At 39.8% G+C, this 19,243-nt stretch overlaps 1 protein-coding gene across 2 annotated transcripts in view; it reads right to left on the reverse strand.

Moving 5' to 3' along the window:
- LOC124252774 (xaa-Pro dipeptidase-like) overlaps positions 1–19,243 on the reverse strand; it is a 29,876-nt gene that overhangs the window by 1,447 nt on the left and 9,186 nt on the right. Inside the window, exons 4-15 of one of the 2 annotated variants that reach the window (XM_046686430.1) lie at positions 19,059–19,122; positions 17,794–17,841; positions 14,948–15,009; positions 14,429–14,473; positions 13,066–13,141; positions 12,422–12,468; positions 11,532–11,600; positions 10,647–10,724; positions 8,412–8,560; positions 8,071–8,255; positions 7,336–7,443; positions 5,622–5,705 (exon numbers count right to left, since the gene is read on the reverse strand). In XM_046686430.1, coding sequence (XP_046542386.1) covers positions 5,622–5,705; positions 7,336–7,443; positions 8,071–8,255; positions 8,412–8,560; positions 10,647–10,724; positions 11,532–11,600; positions 12,422–12,468; positions 13,066–13,141; positions 14,429–14,473; positions 14,948–15,009; positions 17,794–17,841; positions 19,059–19,122 — 1,015 coding nt within the window. Of the gene's footprint in view, positions 1–5,621; positions 5,706–7,335; positions 7,444–8,070; positions 8,256–8,411; positions 8,561–10,646; positions 10,725–11,531; positions 11,601–11,645; positions 11,715–12,421; positions 12,469–13,065; positions 13,142–14,428; positions 14,474–14,947; positions 15,010–17,793; positions 17,842–19,058; positions 19,123–19,243 lie in introns of both variants that reach the window. The other variant, XM_046686431.1, reaches the window with a different exon arrangement.

The raw sequence follows: 19,243 nt of genomic DNA on the forward strand, positions 1-19,243 counted from the left end.
TTGGTTAATATACTTATATGATATAGATATAATGCTGAGCTTAAGATATGAATAAGCTTTAGCTACATATATAATAACAAAAAAAACTCTGTAGAGTTTGTTAGCTAATATATTTTTATAATATGAGTATAGTACTGTGCTTAAGCTATAATTAACTTAAGCTACATATATAATAGCCAAACTCTGTAGAGTTTGTTAGCTAATATATTTTTATAATATGAGTATAGTACTGTGCTTAAGCTATAATTAACTTAAGCTACATATATAATAGCCAAACTCTGTAGAGTTTGTTAGCTAATATATATTTATAATATTAATTATATAGTACTGAGCTTAAGATATAATTAACTTAAGCTACATATATATAGCAAAACTCTGTAGGGTTTTGTTAGCTAATATATTTTTACAATATGAGTATAGTAGTGTGCTTAAGATATAATTAACTTAAGCTACATATATAATAGCAAAACTCCGTGGGAGTTTGTTAGCTAATATATTTTACAATATGAGTATAGTAGTGTGCTTAAGATATAATGAACTTAAGCTACATATATAATAGCAAAACTCCGTAGAGTTTGTTAGCTAATATATTTTACAATATGAGTATAGTATTGTGCTTAAGATATTATTAACTTAAGCTACATATATATAGCCAAAAAACTCTGTAGAGTTTATTAGCTAATATGTTTATAGTGTAACCATAGTACTAAGCTTAAGATAAGATTAGACTTAAGCTAAAAGTATATAGCAAAATAAACTCCTTAGAGTTTATTAACTAATATACTTTTTATGTTAAAAACATAGTACTGAGCTTAAGTTATGATGAAACTTAAGCTATATATATATAATAACAAAACTCCATCGAGAGTTTTGTTAGCTAATACTTTATAATGTAAACATACTGCTTAAGATATGATGAAACTTAAGCTAATTGTATAATAGCGAAAACAACCCTTTAGAGTTTGTTAGCTATGATATAAACCTAGTATTGAGCTTATGAAGGAAAACTTAAGCTACATATATAATAGCAAGAACTCCGTAGAGTTTGTTAGCTAATACATGTTATAATGTAACCATAAAGCTTAAAATATGATGAAACTTAAGCGAAATATATAATAGCAAAACCCTCTTTTAGAGTTTTGATAGCTAATATACCTATATGATATAAACATAGTACTTTTAAGATATGAATAAGCTTAAGTTACATATATAATAGCTAAAACTCTGTAGAGTTTGTTAGCTAATACATGTTATAATATAACCTTATTGCTTAGAAATATGATGATACTTATAGCAAAAAACTCTTTAGAGTTTGTTAGCTAATCTACTTATATGATATAAACATAGTACTAAGCTTAAGATATGAATAAGCTTAAGCTACCTATATAATAGCAAAACTCCTTAGAGTTTGTTAGCCAATATATTTTAATAATATGAGTATAGTACTATGCTTAGGGTATAATTAGCTTAAGTTACCTATATAATAGTAAACTCCGTAGAGTTTGTTAGGTTAATTAACTTAAGCTATGTATAAAATAGCCAAAAACTCTGTAGAGTTTGTTAGCTAATGCATTTATCATGTAACCATAGTATTACTCTTAAGATATGAATAACTTAAGGTAAATATATATAATAACAAACTCTGTAGAGTTGTTAACTTATATATTGTATGATGTAATAATCATAGTACTGTGATGATAAAAGGAACTTAAGTAAATTATACATAGCATGAAGCTATTTAGTATTGTTATAAGATAAGTAAAATCTGTTAGATTGACTTATCTTCTCGAGAACTGTCAGCTGTTGTCTGGGACCATGGGATCGAATTGGTGTATACCTGAGGCGATCCTCGGTGGTGATATCTCTCAGATAATGGTTTGCAACCACCATATCAGGATTCCAGAAATAACCCTCCATTATTTCAATCACATTTGTGTAGAACAATTGTAGAAGTTAGCGCTATAATATCATGAGTATTAAGCTCATGGAGGGCGGAATAGGTCCATCCATATATGCACGTGAGTATGACAGTTCTGATCCAAATGGAGATATAGTACATGAGACTTCACTCTGCGTTAAGTTGATGATAGAGGAAATAATCTGTTGCATTTTTCCTCCTGTTTGGTTTGGTGGAGATAAATTTACAGTGCTCTTGCTGGCCAACTTGATAGAATCATCGTATCATGGGGTCCAAGTATGTCATCCAGGCGTGTTCATAAACCTCACTTGTGAGTGTTGGAGCACTATATTCATATCCCAGGTTGGGCGTGAAATTTCCGTTTATTCTCCAAACAGAAGTTTAGTAGGTTTACTAACCATCTAGTTGTGTTAGTTAAACGATGAAATTCAGCTGTAGTCAAACGCTGTGGATTTAGATCCACTTGTATCTTCGTCTAGGTAATTAAGCTCGAAGTCCTTGACGATGTAGGTGCACAACCAGGTGTGTCTGTCCTCGTTGAACTTTATGTAAAATCGCTGACTGCCGATCCCTCGTCTTAACTTGACAGGGAGGTCTCTAACTGAAGAAAGGCAGTCTAATCATGAATGTTCAGGTTAACTGGACTGTAATGAGGCTTGCTTTCCTTCACTGATATATAGTTGTCACTTGTAGTACGTAAGTCTTGAACTGTGAATTGAGATCGACCTCTGTGTAGGTCGTTGTCCCTCAGCGGTCCAATCAGAACAAGGCATTTTGATTCTGTATAATACCCGCTGTGATGTCACCACCGTGTAGCGGAAAACCCACCTTGAATAAATTCTTGTCGCCGCTGATATTAGCATAAGCGTCGGTCTTCACCGTGCTTCCTCGAAGTTATCCGGTGACCACGTGTTTCGAGGGTTAATGGTAATCGCTCGCTCCGAAAACCTCCGGCGAAATATCTCGCTTCTGTAATTTTATGCTGGGTAGGTTATTTTCCTGGTTGTCGTGAAAGTAATTTCAGTTTTGAATATAATTCGACTTCCTTATATATAAGGGTATAAACAACTTGCAAGTTGTGAGCTTGTGAGACTGTATACATGAATGTATCGCCATAATTGTAGAATTAACGCTTGAACTTGTTGTACATATTTCTTCTCAGAAACTTTGGCGATTAAGAGTTATACTCGCTGTAACAAGGCTGCTGTTCAATTTCGATATATTGAATTGTCTGCAGATATGCGTAATGGTCACGCATGTAGATAATCGTATCGTCGTCCGGGATTGTATATTAGCAATTTATCACGGAATAGTTGATTTCTGTGAAGATCTAAGAAATGTCGTTGACTAATAATACAGCGACGTTCTGTGTTGTAAATAGCCTGAGCAATTATCTTCGTAGAGCTTATAGACGGCATCTGGCATACAGTTGATAATCAACTTATGCGACGTCTTGAACGGACTGACAGTAGCTATATATGACCAGTGGCTAGTATATGGAAACCTTGGAGGAGACTTCCTCGGTGAACGCCGGAGACTTCGCTGAAGTTCTCAAGTATCCCTTCTAGATCTTCTGGGTGAAGTAGACTTGGAGCCACTTAGCCTTAGCGACCATCGCGAAGGTGTCGAAATCAAAGCCGATTAGTATATATATATATATATAAATATATATATGAGCTTTGCCGTGAACAGCCCCTGTGTTTAACAGGATGTGGGATCGTGGCGCTTGCCTAAGGCTAGGGCCGCGCATGGATCATCTTATCATATTCAGAAGTGCGTGATCAAGTCTGGTGATAAGTGTCTAATTGATCGTTCTAGATCTATTTAGGCCAGCGAACATACGTCTCGTCATGGATTCAACAGAACCAATATACGTTGTAGTTCTTATACTTGATATCGATGATCAACTTGTCTATGGGTTGATCTTCTCGGAGACTTGTGAGGGGAACGTTGATAGTTTCAGCCGAAGCTCTTGTTTAGTCCCTCGATGTCCTTCTAGATGATGATGATCTGGATTCAGGTGTCGCTTGCATGCCTTGCGAAGCTTCCTTCCTGCGTCCGGTCCGGGAACGACGATATGACCTTCAAGGCTTCCGTGATGTCTGATGGTCCGAGTCCACATCTAGGGATGAAACCGCATAAGGTGATGATCTATCCTGCCTTCGCCGAAGTCCTTCGGCGAAGGCTGTACATCTAGGTTCTTTCGCCTTCGCCGAAGGCTGTACATCTAGGTCCTTTCCGCGCCACAAGGCCTTAGCCTTCGCTGTACATCTAGGTCCTTCGTCCAAGGTGGTCCGTGACTTCCTTCGCGAAGGTGACATCGGCCCTGGCTGCTACGTTGACGGGGGTGCCTCTGGGGTGCTGTCACGTTGGAGCCTTCAGCTTTCGGACCCTGCTACGCGAGATATAGTGGTCCTCCATGATGTTCATAATTTGTCGCATCATGTCTTCTGGGATGGTCTGCGCACGCAGTGCGTCGGTGCTTTATCTGCGGTGTTAATGGAGGGTCCACCGAAAATCGTCCGACATCAGTGTAGAGGCATCAGGCTGCATGGTGATCTCTGCTGATGTCGTTGTAGCTAATCACCAGTCGTTTCTTGTGGCGTGCGTCGGGGATGATGATCAGCTGATCATCGTAGAGGTCCAGGTCATCGGCTGGAACAATCTCGGTTGAGAAAGTCCTAGTAGACTTCGTTGATTTTCCCTCAGAGGTCGACGCTGCCCTGGGTGTGCGACGTCTGCGTTGAGTGTTGGTAATGATGGTATCTGCGTTGGTACATCAGGCTGCATGCTGATCTGAGCCGACATCGGTCAATCTTTGATGTACATCTGGTATGATGACCGGCTGATCATCAAACAGGCCCAAACTGCGATGGGAACGGTCTCGGCTGTTGAGATGTGGTAGAAAAACCCTCTAGTCTTCTGCTGCGACGATGGGATGTCTGGGGAAGCAGGATGCTTCTTGGAGATGGCGGACTACGTCCCACACCTCTCCACCACTCTAGCGGAACACCACACGGGAGGGGAGTCGGCCAACAGCAGTAGACTGGCGAGGGGTTCCGGTGTATCAGTCATACTAGAGTCTGCATACGCGACCTATCTGCTGTGCGTGCCAAACGCAAAGTAAATATTAATAAAAAGGTAGAATTGGATAAATTAGTACCGCAACTGCAATGTGAATATAATAAACATGGCGCCGTACATCATATTAAAGGCGGATCAGCAGCAGCATAAAAAACGTAATCTGCAATAGTACAGAATTTTCATCAACGTAATCCACTGAAACAAACACGGCGTCCCCGTGAATAAACTGTAAAAAACGACTAAATATCAATATATAATCGTTGAAGGATACTAGCTAAACCTCTATAGATGTCTATACGAGGTAACTAACTAAATATATTTCAAAGGATATAGTGTGTCGGGAGACACAGGCGCTCTCACGTCCAGCTCACTGGGCGAAGAAGGAGAGAGTGAGGCACATGGGTAGAGGTGGCGCCCTCGTTCACGCGCTTGTGGAAAGGAGGTAACTCGTGGTGAATACTAATTAGTGATTTTAAATTGAAGGGAGCTTCAATTAGGGAGATACAAGTGTTCCACTATGTTCGCAAGAAGAAGAAGACAAGCAAAAAGAGCATGAGTCAGGATAAGGAAAAATACTGTAATGTTTATCCAGTCCAGCAATACAAGGACATGGACCTACCCCTCCAAAACCTCTGTGATCGTCAATCTGTCCCCGATTCAGGAATTTGGCCTGGTCGGTATTGGCAAGGGCTTCATCAAGCAGCTGTGAAGTAAACATTATATGCTCAAAGTTGGCTGAATGAGCACTCCAACATTAGAAAGATATTACTCAAAAGTACTCAAGAACACCTGATTTTTTCATATGACTATAATTAATTTATCATCAGTCAGCCACTTTATAATTAATTTATCATGTACAGTCATGTTATGTTTATCATGTTCGGATAGTGAAACGTTCGGTTTATTGAAACAATTAAGAAAACTACATAGTATCACTTCGTGTGGACGAACAAACGAGAAGACAACTTTGTCAGTAAAGACGTCAAATTTGCAATTTAACATCGCAAGACCAGATTATTTACCTATTCAGTTCGAATTTGTTTTTGCTAGGCATTGTCTTATATGTAGGGATTACCATGTGTAATTGTCTCGTATACAGTGCCGGAAATAGCAATTAGGTGTGCAGGGCACACATTCCCATACCGGTGATTTAGTTAAAATGTGGGGCGGTGGGGTAGCCTAGTGGTTAAAGAGTTGGCTCGTCACGCCGAAGACCCGGGTTCGAATCCCCACATGGGAACAATGTGTGAAGCCCATTTCTGGTGTCCCTCGCCGTGATGTTGCTGGAATATTGCTAAAAGCGGCGTAAAACCAAACTCAGTCAGTCAGTCAGTTAAAATGTACCCGATAATATAATGAGATGAATTCTGAAAAATATAGTATCTGAAACTATTATTTTATAAAGAGAAATATATTGTAGTATTAAGTCATTTTAGTTGCAGATTGTGCTCTGTAAATGTAAAATATTTAGAAGCATCACTAAGGTTATGCGACAGCTTTTTGGTGCATTGCCTGAATGGAACAATTTGACCTGTCACCGATGAGGTTTCGCGGAACAATTTGACCTGTCACCGATGAGGTTCCCCAGAACAATTTGACCTATCACCGATGAGGTTTCGCGCGAATCTTGCTATTTTCACAGCGAAAGCAGTTTTGTTGACATGTGATCGTCCATCTACACTAATTATGACTTTTGGTGAAACAAACAATGTACAGTCGAACCCCAGTGTCTCGAACTCGGTTGAGACGAATTATCGGTTGTGTTGAACTCATCTCTCGGTCCCCGCCGATTTCCTTATATTTATCATTATTTCTATGTTGATGGATGTTTCGAACACTCGGATAAGTCAAACTGTTCCCTTGGTCCCGACGAGTTTGACACAACGGGGTTTGACTGTATGTATATCCATTTACTATCAACTACACTTCATTTCAAGACGTGAGTAGACGCAATAAGTTTGTGATTGGCTATTGTTAGGCAACATGGCTGCCGTAGATACAGCCGGATTAATGAAGCAAAAACAAGTACAATTAGCTCGGATTAGGAGCCTGAAGCATCGGATTAATGAATCAACAACTGAGATTGGATACATCTTGAGTCTGTTCGGATAGCGTGGGAATCGGATTATCAGGGACCAGGCTAACGTGGCCTGACTGTATATATACCGTGTGTCAGAATGTGTTTCAAGGCTCGGATAAACTCAGATCGCACGGCCATGTAAAGCTCTAACACACTACATCCATAACTCACCCAATGGGTGGGTGGGCCAAGTGGTTAAAGTACCTGTTCTGGATTTGATTCCCAACATGGGTACAATCTGTGACACACTCACCTGATCTATGAAGTAGCACCCTGGTTCCACTGTCAGTACCATTCTGTGTTCCAGGTTACGGACTGTTCGGAGCGATCGCAGTCCTGGCTCGTCTATTCGCTTAGTTCCCTGAAGACAAGGAGCCATTTTTACTGTTTCAGCAATAACTTTGTTATCCTGTGGCATAGGTGGAGCTCCAACACATGAGAAGGTAAAAAAGATACTCGATTTATATACATTGCATGGGGCACTGACCTTGAAACCAATGGGTCATTTAATTTAATTTAATTAAATTAAGAATATTTATATCACTCCTTTCCGGGCTTGATATCTTGCTCAAAGCGCACAATCTGATTATTATTATCCCGGATAACCCAAGCTACCTATGAAGCGCTAGAAGGTTAATAGCCACATGACTTATCCCACCGGGTACCCATTTTCTGCTGGGTGAACAGAGGCACTTTTGAACAAACTCACTTGCATCACATGTGCTTTGTTGTGGAGCAAGACTCAAGTCTCAGAAACTCTCAGGAGTCAAGCTGCCAAACACAGTCACCCATCCAAGGACGCTCCGTGACCGACATTAGCTTAACATCAACTGATTGCTCACCTGAACTCTATGTACAGGACCAAGCACCATCATTTGTAGATAAATGGTCTTTCCCCATCATTGCATACTGGAGTATGCCGAGCCATAAAACAAATTTTAAAAAACTCAAAATAAAGATTCAAGTGTATTTATGGCCTAACCAGTACCTCAGGATATCCTCCAACATCGTGAGTGTCAATACCCATGAAGTGGCCGAGGCCGTGTGGCATGAAGACAGCACCAAGCCTGACAGCCATCATGTCTTCCACCTCCCCCTGCAACAACCCCAACTCCTTCAGAGCCGACAACATCGCCCTCTCCGCCAGCTTGTGCATGTCCGCGTAGTTCACACCTGTTGGAAGTTGGAGGACTTATTCAACAGCACCATGTCTTAAGGCCTACCTTTGACTACCTTTAACCATGTGAACTTCCACCTAAAAGTCACCCTTTGTTTTTAAGAGCCATTACATCTGATCATTCTATAATTGCTGAGTGTGGCAATCAGTACCTGGTTTGATGGCATCGATGACTGCCCGACTGGCCTTGTACACGGCGTTGTAGACTCCGGCCTGTTTCTGGGTGAACTTGCCGTTAGCTGGGAAGGAGCAGGTGATGTCTGATGTGTAGCAGTAGTACTCCCCGCCCATGTCGAACAAGCTGCAACACACAACACAAACTACGTCTTCAGAGTCATCCTGGACAACAGCCTGCTGGACAATGTTTATTCCAAACAATGACCTGATACATATACAATATTTATCTCAAACTATGAGTGAGTAAGTGAGTTTAGTTTTACGATGCACTCTCCTATATATTCTAGCTATCGAGTCTGGACCAGACAATCCAGTGATCAACAGCATGAGCATCGATCTGTGCAATTGGGAACCGATGACGTGTCAACCAAGTCAGCGAGCCTGACCACCCGATCCCGTTAGTCGCCTCTTACGACAAGCATGGGTTACTGAAGGCTCATTCTAACACGGACCTTCAAACTTCAAACCGACTAGACCATGTTCTTCAGAAAGGTTCAGCTGCACAAGGATAATCATGGAATATTTTTATCCAAGACAATGATTATCCATGACCATGTCGAGTTGTTCATCCTAGACAAAGACCAATTGGTTCATCCAAGACCCTGGTTCATCCAAGGGACTATTGTGCTGAACATTGTTCATCTTAGACAATGATCTACTAGATATTGTTCATCTTAGACAATGACCAACTAGACAATGTTCATCCAAGGCAATGATGTGCTAAACATTGTTCATCTTAGACAATGACCTACTAGATATAGTTCATCCTAGGCAATGACCAACTAGACAATGACCAACTAGACAATGTTCATCCAAGGGAATGATGTGCTAAACATTGTTCATCTCAGACAATGATCTACTAGATATTGTTCATCCTAGACAATGACCAACTAGACAATGTTTATCCAAGGCAATGATGTGCTAAACATTGTTCATCTAAGACAATGACCTACTAAATATAGTTCATCCTAGACAATGACCAACTAGACAATGTTCATCCAAGGGAATGATGTGCTAAACATTGTTCATCGCAGACAATGACCTACTAGATATTGTTCATCTTAGAGAATGATCTAGTAGATATTGTTCATCCTAAACAATGACCAACTAGACAATGTTCATCCCAAACAATCTACTAGATATTGTTCATCCTAAACAATGACCAACTAGACAATGTTCATCCCAGACAATGACCTGCTAGATATTGTTCATCTTAGACAATGATCTACTAGATATTGTTCATCCTAAACAATGACCAACTAGACAATGTTCATCCCAGACAATGACCAACTAGATATTGTTCATCTTAGACAATGATCTACTAGATATTGTTCATCCTAAACAATGACCAACTAGACAATGTTCATCCCAGACAATGACCTGCTAGATATTGTTCATCTTAGACAATGATCTACTAGATATTGTTCATCCTAAACAATGACCAACTAGACAATGTTCATCCCAGACAATGACCAACTAGATATTGTTCATCTTAGACAATGATCTACTAGATATTGTTCATCCTAAACAATGACCAACTTGACAATGTTCATCCCAGACAATGACCCACTAGATATTGTTCATCTTAGACAATGACCAACTAGACAATGTTCATCCAAGTGAATGATGTGCTAAACATTGTTCATCTTAGACAATGATCTACTAGATATTGTTCAATCTAAACAATGACCATCTTGACAATGTTCATCCCAGACAATGACCTACTAGATATTGTTCAATCTAAACAATGACCAACTTGACAATGTTCATCCCAGACAATGACCTACTAGATATTGTTCAATCTAAACAATGACCAACTTGACAATGTTCAACCCAAACAATGACCCACTAGATATTGTTCATCTTAGACAATGATCTACTAGATATTGTTTATCCTAGACAATGACCAACTTGACAACGTCCATCACAGACAATGACCAACTGATGCCCATTACAGAAAATCAACTAACAAACAATGCACTGTGAACCTTCCAGAAGTTACATCAGTATAGTGAGTTGGCTTTTACACCGCTTTAAGCAATATTCCAGTAATATCAAAGCAGGGGACACCAGAAATGATCTTCACACAATGTACACATGTGGGGAATCGAACCCGACCTTTGGCGTGACGGGCGAACGCTTTAACCACTTGGCTACTACACCACCTCTTCGTATTGTATAAGTGTCACCAAGTACATCTGTCGACTTACCACATGTCACCGTTGTTGATCAACTTGCTGTTGGGGGCTCCAGCATGGCCGTAATGGAGAATTGATCCATTGTCACCACTGCCAAAATATAGCAATCAGTGATCAACACCATGGAAATAACATAATAATAATCATCTTAGCCATCTAGTTGTGTTACAGATGATTAACTGATGTGTTGGGAGTCTAAATTCTACAAAATTCCATTTAAATCAATAACATCCCACAATCATGTGGGTCACTATTTTTTAGGTTCTTCTGTAACAACACACTCAAAGATATTCAATCTTATCATATTCTTGTGCAAATAGTCCAATTCCAACCAGACAATACAGTGATTGTCATCAATATCATAATTAATTTCATACCCCCAGCAATATTCCAGCTGCATGGAAGCAGTCTGTATATAATCAAGTCTGGACTTGATGATCCAGTGATTGATATCATGAGCATCAAAGGATGCAATGACATGCAACAACAATTATGAAACCACCTGGTTCCTTTCACAAACATCATAGGTTACTGGGAATTAATTCTAACCCAGAGCACTACAGGGATCATCATGTTGCCATGGAAACAAATCATCACACTTTTACCATCACGTTTCCTATAAAAAAAACAAAGCATACCAAGGTACCATGGTTTAAACCTATACACGATTAGCATCCAATAATATACTGACCAGCAAAAGAAACGCAATTCAAGAAATCAAAACAATCGTGTGAAAGTATCAAATCCAAACTCATGCTGAAGAAGCACAATTTTCATGAATTCTGAGTTGCGTTTTTATTCCTGGTCAGTATATGTACACAGTTAATTCACGCTGAAAGTAATTTGGTTTCAACAGTTCAACAACACTATTTCAACAGAGAAGTTGACTTCACCAACCTTCCACAGATACAGGTATAGGACATATTCCTGAGTCCACCGTTGAAATGAACATAGTGACAGAACACACTGAAACAAACGTAAGTCAGTCTGACTACGAGACTTTAAACTAACCTTCCGCAGACACAGGTATACGACAAATTCCTCAGTCCACCGTTGAAGGAAAGATAGTTATGGAACAGACTGAAAAATAGCAAGACTTTCACATACTGGTGGGGGCGATATCAATCTTTAGGGGCAAATTTAAGGGGATTGATATACTGAAGGATTAATATTGTGAATGATTGACGTTTTGAATGATGATTGCATGAATGACTTTTGGCCCATGTCTAAGAAGATTTGTAGAAATAAGTCAGAAATAAGAAGATTGAGTATGGTTTTACACATCTCTTAGTAGAATTTTATTGTACTCATCTGGGGAATTGAATCTGGGTTTTTGCAGGGTCACTTTATCCACTATGCTACCCAATTGCCCCAAGAAAAATACAGTTTCCATTAAGAAGCCCCTTGACCAGAGGTCAGTATGTGTAAAGCTCAGAGTATTACGTCGGACACTTTAAAATTAAATTCTGGAATCATGTCATACACTGTTTCAGGGAATAATTGAGAGGTTGTTCTATGGCATTGATGTTGATAATTACAGAAATCTTCTTCAAAAGTGTGAAGTACATTTAAACATTTAAAATAAAGAAAATGTAAATAATTTTCAAAAATAAGACCTTAAATGATTTCTTGAAAGAACTGAAGGCTGAGGAGGATGCTTTGGGAATAACAAATGAGGATATTAAATTGCTTGAAATGTTGACCTTGTATGAGTTTTTTAAATTTTACAGTCTGTTAACAAACTAATTAAAAATGCATCATCTTTATCATTATGATGTTGACCTCACCTTTCTGCCTGATATTCATACAGTCCAGGCCGCATGCCTTTCATGATCTGAAACATGAGTGAGTGAGAAGACAGAAGTGAGTGAGTGAGTGAGTTTAGTTTTACGCCGCACTCAGCAATATTCCAGCTATATGGCGGCGGTCAGTAAATAATCGAGTCTGGACCAGACAATCCAGTGATCAACAGCATGAGCATCGATCTGCGCAATTGGGAACCGATGACATGTGTCAACCAAGTCAACAAAACTGACCACCCGATCCCGTTAGTCGCCTCTTACGACAAGATAGTCGCCTTTTTATGGCAAGCACATGGGTTGCTGAAGACCTATTCTACCCCGGATCTTCACGGGTCGAGAAGACAGAAGACCTGGGTTCAATTCCCCACATAAGTACAATGTGTGAAGCCCATTTCTGGTGTAGTTTTACAGCACTTTTAGCGATATTAATGCATCATCACAGCAGGGCACACCAGAAATGGGCTTCACACATTGTACTTCTGTGGGGAATTGAACCCAGGTCTTCTGTGTGATGAGCAAACACCCAAACCACTAAGCTACCCCACTGACAATATATCACGAATCTAACCATGGATGAAGTTTGTTTGAGTAATCGAGCTACACATTAATGCCCTACTGATGAAGCCTACCTCCTTGTGTCCCTCGCTGCTGATTCTGTTCACGTATCTCAGAACATTAAGTTCAAGGTCAGTCTTGAACACTCGGCTGAAGCAGAAATAACAAGTTTATTTTGCATGATGAATCACAATGAGTCAAGTCACATCTAAATCTCTTCAGTTGGGCCTTGGGGTATTATACAATATATAATCATGAGGTATTTTTGAGTGAGAGTGAGTTTAGTTTTACGCCGCACTCAGCAATATTCCAGCTATATGGCGGCGGTCTGTTAATAATCGAGTCTGGACCAGACAATCCAGTGATCAACAGCATGAGCATCGACCTGCGCAACTGGGAACCGATGGCATGTGTCAACCAAGCACTGAATCTGACCCCCTGATTCCGTTAGTCGCCTCTTACGACAAGCATGGGTTACTGCAGGCTCATTCTAACCCGCACCTTCATGGGTCAGGTATTTTTGAGGGCTTGTCTGATGTAAGAACCAATCATGATCAAATTACGAGGTGATGTGAAATGGGGCTAACATCGCATTCAAGATTGTGCCTCTTTTAAAGAGACGCACATGCATGAACACATGCGTGGCCTCGTGTACTACTATGACATGACTGATTCTTAATCTGCAAGCCTACAGTGATAATACCCTGCCACATGACAGACATGCCCCTACAGACACAGTAAACTGACTCAAAGTTGACCTGTCCTCACAACTCCTCGATGGCAGACCACCTCCGTGGTGTAGTGGTTAGAGCGTCCGCCCGGAGAGCGGAAGGTCGCGGGTTCGATCCCCGACCGTGTCATACCAAAAGACGTTAAAGTATGGTACTTGTTGGTCCCTGCCTGGCGCTAGGCATTAATGGGTACAACAAGGAGTGGTCGGCTCGGAGTCAGCATAATGTGTCTGAGTGGGGTATTCATGCTTCACTGCGGCATGGTATCTCAGTGGGCTAGCACTACAAAACCAGCTTAAGTCTGGGCTAGTACAAGCAGCCGCACATACACATACACACGCATGGACGTCGTCATATGAGCGAAATAATCTCAAGCACGATGTAAAACCCAATTTCACCTCACCTCACCTCACCTCGATGGCAAGTTCCAGGCAGGGTAACAATAGGTACCATCTTTTAACATCGTTATGACAAAGCCAGGGTCCCAATCCACAAAGCATTCGTAATGATACGACTGATCGCAACTCTGTGCTACATCATTGATTTACGAATGATGTGATGCTATGACCACTTAGTGGATAGGATCCCCAGAATCTAACCACAGGCATAAACATAATCATATGAAAGCCTTTCTTTCTTTACTTGTAGATATAGAGAATTGAATAAAAAACATGGATATGAAGACAATGAATCTGTTATTTCTTACCATTCTGTGATGACTGGATGAAGAAGCTTATTGTCCACTTTGAATCTGTGAACAAAATGGAAGCAAATTGATCAAGAATAATGTACTGTGTTCAGGGCTACGCTATTACACATAACACTCCAGAATTGATACATCAGATATATCTTATCCCAATTCATCTGCCAGGAAAGACCCACATAAATCTAATAATATCCAAGAATTTTCCTCTTTGTCACTTATTTTAAGCCTCAGTCCAAGAGCAAGCAGCAGAATGTATGAGTGAAATTTGTCTATACTGCTAATCACAATATTCCAGCATTATGAAGACAGGGTACACTTAAAATGGGTTTGAGTGTGAGATGGGTAGGTCGAGTGTGAGATGGGTAGGTCGAGTGTGGGATGGGTAGGTCGAGTGTGAGGTGGGTAGGTCGAGTGTGAGATGGGTAGGTCGAGTGCGAGATGGGTGAGTTAAGCAATTCACATTGACACAATTCCAGCCAGATTGCGACTGAACTGAATGATATCGAGAAAAGAACTCACTCTCCTATTCCGTCAAATGCTGCCTCTTGACTGTATTTGCCGCTGTCAGTATTCAGTCCGTGCTGAAATTTGTAGATATGTATCATTAATGCTGAATTGTAAACTGAATGTGAGTGTGAAATCTGATTGGATGAAAAATGTTAACTGGAAATGTGTCAGAAGTTTCATTGCATTTTCATTGCAGTTTCATTGATAATTATTTTATAATTTTCACATTCACAAACTTGAAAAATGTGCAATTTTGGCATGTTTGGCATGTTGTTACCTGATGATCAAAATATTCCGTCCAATATATATTCAATTCTTAATACTTGGCCAATTATCTAGGACAGTTTCACTTCTCACGTGATATAAATTTCTTCTTCTCTCCAACTTTGCACAGAAATGTGTCACACAAACTGTGATTGGACAAGACCCGTGAAGATCCGGGGTAGAATAGGTCTTCAGCAACCCATGTGCTTGCCATAAAAAGCGACTATGCTTGTCGTAAGAGGCGACTAACAGGATCGGGTGGTCAGTTTCGCTGACTTGGTTGACACATGTCATCGGTTCCCAATTGCGCAGATTGATGCTCATGCTGTTGATCACTGGATTGTCTGGTTCAGACTCGATTATTTACAGACAGCCGCCATATAGCTGGGATATTGCTGAGTGCGGTGTAAAACTAAACTCACTCACTTGATTGGACAGCTATTTTAAGCATCGTGTCATTCAACATATTCAAGCAGGATTAAAAGCCATGGTGGCAAGTGCATTTGTCTGAATAAATAGGAGACACAGATATTGGATAATTATGCATGACTCTAATTTGCTAGAATTCTGTTATTACACAACGTTACATGTTCTCCAGAAAAAGACAGACAACACAATTGGTTTAACTACCAACACAAGAGGGTACAATACCTTTAACAATGAGATAAGCTTAACTAAAGCTTATAACACAACTCTGTGTTCTGGGAACCACTCAACTGGTGGGTTAATCAGGTTTGTCGCTCTATTTAAAGGCACAATGTCACACCACATTTCTCAAAATATGCATAAGGCATTTCTCTCAGGCCTCAGGGAAGCTACAATATAAAAATTCCAAAAATAATTATGTATTTAGATTACAATATTAAATTAAAAAGTTTGAATGAATTAATGCAACATTGCATTAAATCGACTCTGGCGCCCTCTACCGGCGGAACATTATCTCAAGTGAACCCCATAGAGTGGATTGCTCTTTACAAATATCCTATAACTCAACTTGTTGGCAAACACTGACAACACTGTGTGCGACAGTTTTCGATGTACGGAGCAATCGTTTACATTCCATACATGGCAAGGGTTTATCTGTTTGGAAACTGTTCGCCTCAAAGTTCAAGTTATCGAGTTCAGGCAAGTCGTAAGGAATAATAAGTCTTTTATTGCATCAATAGGAAGCTAAAGTGAGTGCATATGCCCCAGAGATGCCAACCCTGAATCAAATGAAAGCGGAATCATGCCTTGCTAGTTCCCGAGCCCTGAAGGTGCAAGTTGGGGGTGAGCATGAGAGGGGCGGAGCAATGGTGCTATGGGGCCTCCCCCATGAAAATCTCTAGATTTAGCCTGGAAATATGCAATTTCTGGGCATACTTAACCAGATAATACATACCTCAAACGAAACAAATTTAAATGGCTATTTACTAAAATTCATTCAAACATTCTAAATTTATAAACATATTTTTATTTTCTAACAAACTGAGTGTTTTATAGACTAATCAGAGAGTGGATTTTGCTGGGCAACAGATAAGGGGCGTACAGGCATAATGTACACCTAAAAATCTATTAAGTACGACATAATATAAGATTTGAAGTGTATCATCTACGCACATAAATACCTTTGTATATCTAACATATATGAAGTTTAATAGCTGAAAAGTTGTTTAACATTATAAATAACAAGTGTATGCCACTGATATGGCAATATCCCCTGCCGCTAATGATGGGAATATTGATATGTACTACTTTTAATTTTTTGGTCACATACAAGATGTTGCAAATGACTGGTGTCTGTATAATCACCCAATGTAGGCTGTCCACATACTTGAAAACATTCGGTGCAATGTTTCAGGAGATATCGCGATTAAATAAGTTTGAAAAGCGGTCAAAGTGTCGTGGTGACCTTGAAGATAAACTGGTGTCTGCGTAATACCCCAATGTAGGCTGTCACCAAACTCAAAAAACATTGGGTACAACAGTCCATGAGATATCGTGTTAACAAGAGATAGAAAAGTGGTCAGTGTCATGGTGACCTTGAAAATTAGGTCAAGGTCACCCAAATCGACTGGTGTTTGCGTAATCCCCCAATGTAGGCTGTCACCAAATTTGAAGACATTGGGTACAACAGTTCATGAGATATCACGTTAAAAAAAAATTGGGACGTAAGTACAGACGGACGGACAGACGCCGCTGAATACATAGTCCCACATTCCGCATTGCGGCGGGGGACAACAAACCACATCACCAACTCGCTCACACAAAAACATGTCAGTACTCCTTCAAAATTCTCAGCACACCTCCACTTGCAATATGAGGTGTAAGTACACCCACACACCCAATGGTTATCTGGAGCCCTGTTTTGTATTTGAAAATCGGAGAAACTCCTACAAAATTGGGAGTGGTTGGCATCTCTGATGCCCCCATTATATAAAATAAAGGCCAAAATATTGTGCCTTTAAATATACACACAGTGAAAATCAGTTTTGTATATCAAGAAAGATCCCAATTAAAAGTGGGGAATTATAACGCTGAAACTGTTAAGTTGGGTCTTTCTGCTTACTTTTATCCTATTTCATCTTCATTAAACACCGAAGCATCTCACTTACCAGAGTTAATATTACAGAGGGATTCTTTTCCTTCAGCACCTTGGCAATCTGAAAACATGATACAGATATGATCATGATAAACGTTACAAAAACACACTGGGCCATATTGATTCAAGTAAGTACTAAATTTTGCTCTGAACAATATTTTATTAACAACATGGAAAATGTTTGCAATATACCAAGTGTCCTAGGTGAGCTTTGTAAACAAGTCCTTATCATTAATATATCTAGCTATCAATACTATACACCCTTGGCAGGCAAACTTGGGAAAACATTGTTCATTTTTTTAATACAAATAACAACAGCATTTAAAATTGCCTTCAATAAAGCAAAGACATTACTGGTCCTGTTTTCAGTCACCTCTACAAGACATATCATTAGTTATAAATACATTACGTGAATTGGGAAAAATTTCCATTTGGGAATTTTCAATGGCATTGGTTGCAGACTTACATCTGTCTATGGTCACTGGAGCATGTCTAGATAGATCACTGCTTGTGCTACTAAATCTTACTTAAGCGTGTCAAATGGGTTTAGTGAAGCTTTTGTACAAGTTTCCCGTTATCAATATATCATGGCATCTGCCTAACATGGGGGGGGAACACCTGGAAGGGATACAGGCTTTGCTGTTTATGACTTTGGTGAAACTCACCATTTGTAAGCAGTGTGCGAAATAGCCCCCTGGCCCGCTAGCCCGTGGCTAGTATAAATCCAGTTGCGCCAGTAAATTTCCACAGCCACTGGCCCGACTGGCTAGTGAATATTCATGGGGTCATTTTGTAAATATATCACTCTCTCTGACTTGTTAAGTTATAATACACTTTCAAATCATGCAAGATTATGGCCTGATAAAAATGCATCATATTAGCAGCTTAATGAAGAAACCCATGTGATGCCGACAATATCTTAGACCCATATATTTTTGTAATCTTTTGCTTAGTTTCTACATTCACATTTGTTGGCTAGTGAATTATTTTGTGGGCTTGTAGCTTTCAGGCATAGCTAAAATTTGGAAACTATTTCTCACACTGTAAGATGTCGACAAACCTCGGAAACATGGCTCAAACAGACAATCATTTGTTTCTGTCATACCCAAGGGAAGTAACTCTGCACTGCAAAATACAGCACGTTAGATATATGGGCCATCGGTGCTCCCAAATCTTATAAAATACCAGAAATATCTGTGTAAAGCTTGAGCAGATTCCACATAAACATGGCAGAGAGGAGTGGAAAAAACAAATGAGGCAAATACAAACATGACATACATCTGGTACAAAATGGACCTCATCTACACCGTAACGCACACGGAAATCTTCACATGTGAGCAATCTGTGACAAGAAAGACAGCAATGAATCATACAGATTTCTGAGTGAAACAAAACCATGTCATAACTGCATGAGAAAGGGTCAGTATAAAGAACATAATGAAATTGCACCATGGGCATGATGA

Source organism: Haliotis rubra, unplaced genomic scaffold (genome assembly GCF_003918875.1).
Source record: "Haliotis rubra isolate DU_JTF1 unplaced genomic scaffold, ASM391887v1 Scf523, whole genome shotgun sequence".
Classification (NCBI taxonomy): Eukaryota; Metazoa; Mollusca; class Gastropoda; order Lepetellida; family Haliotidae; genus Haliotis; species Haliotis rubra.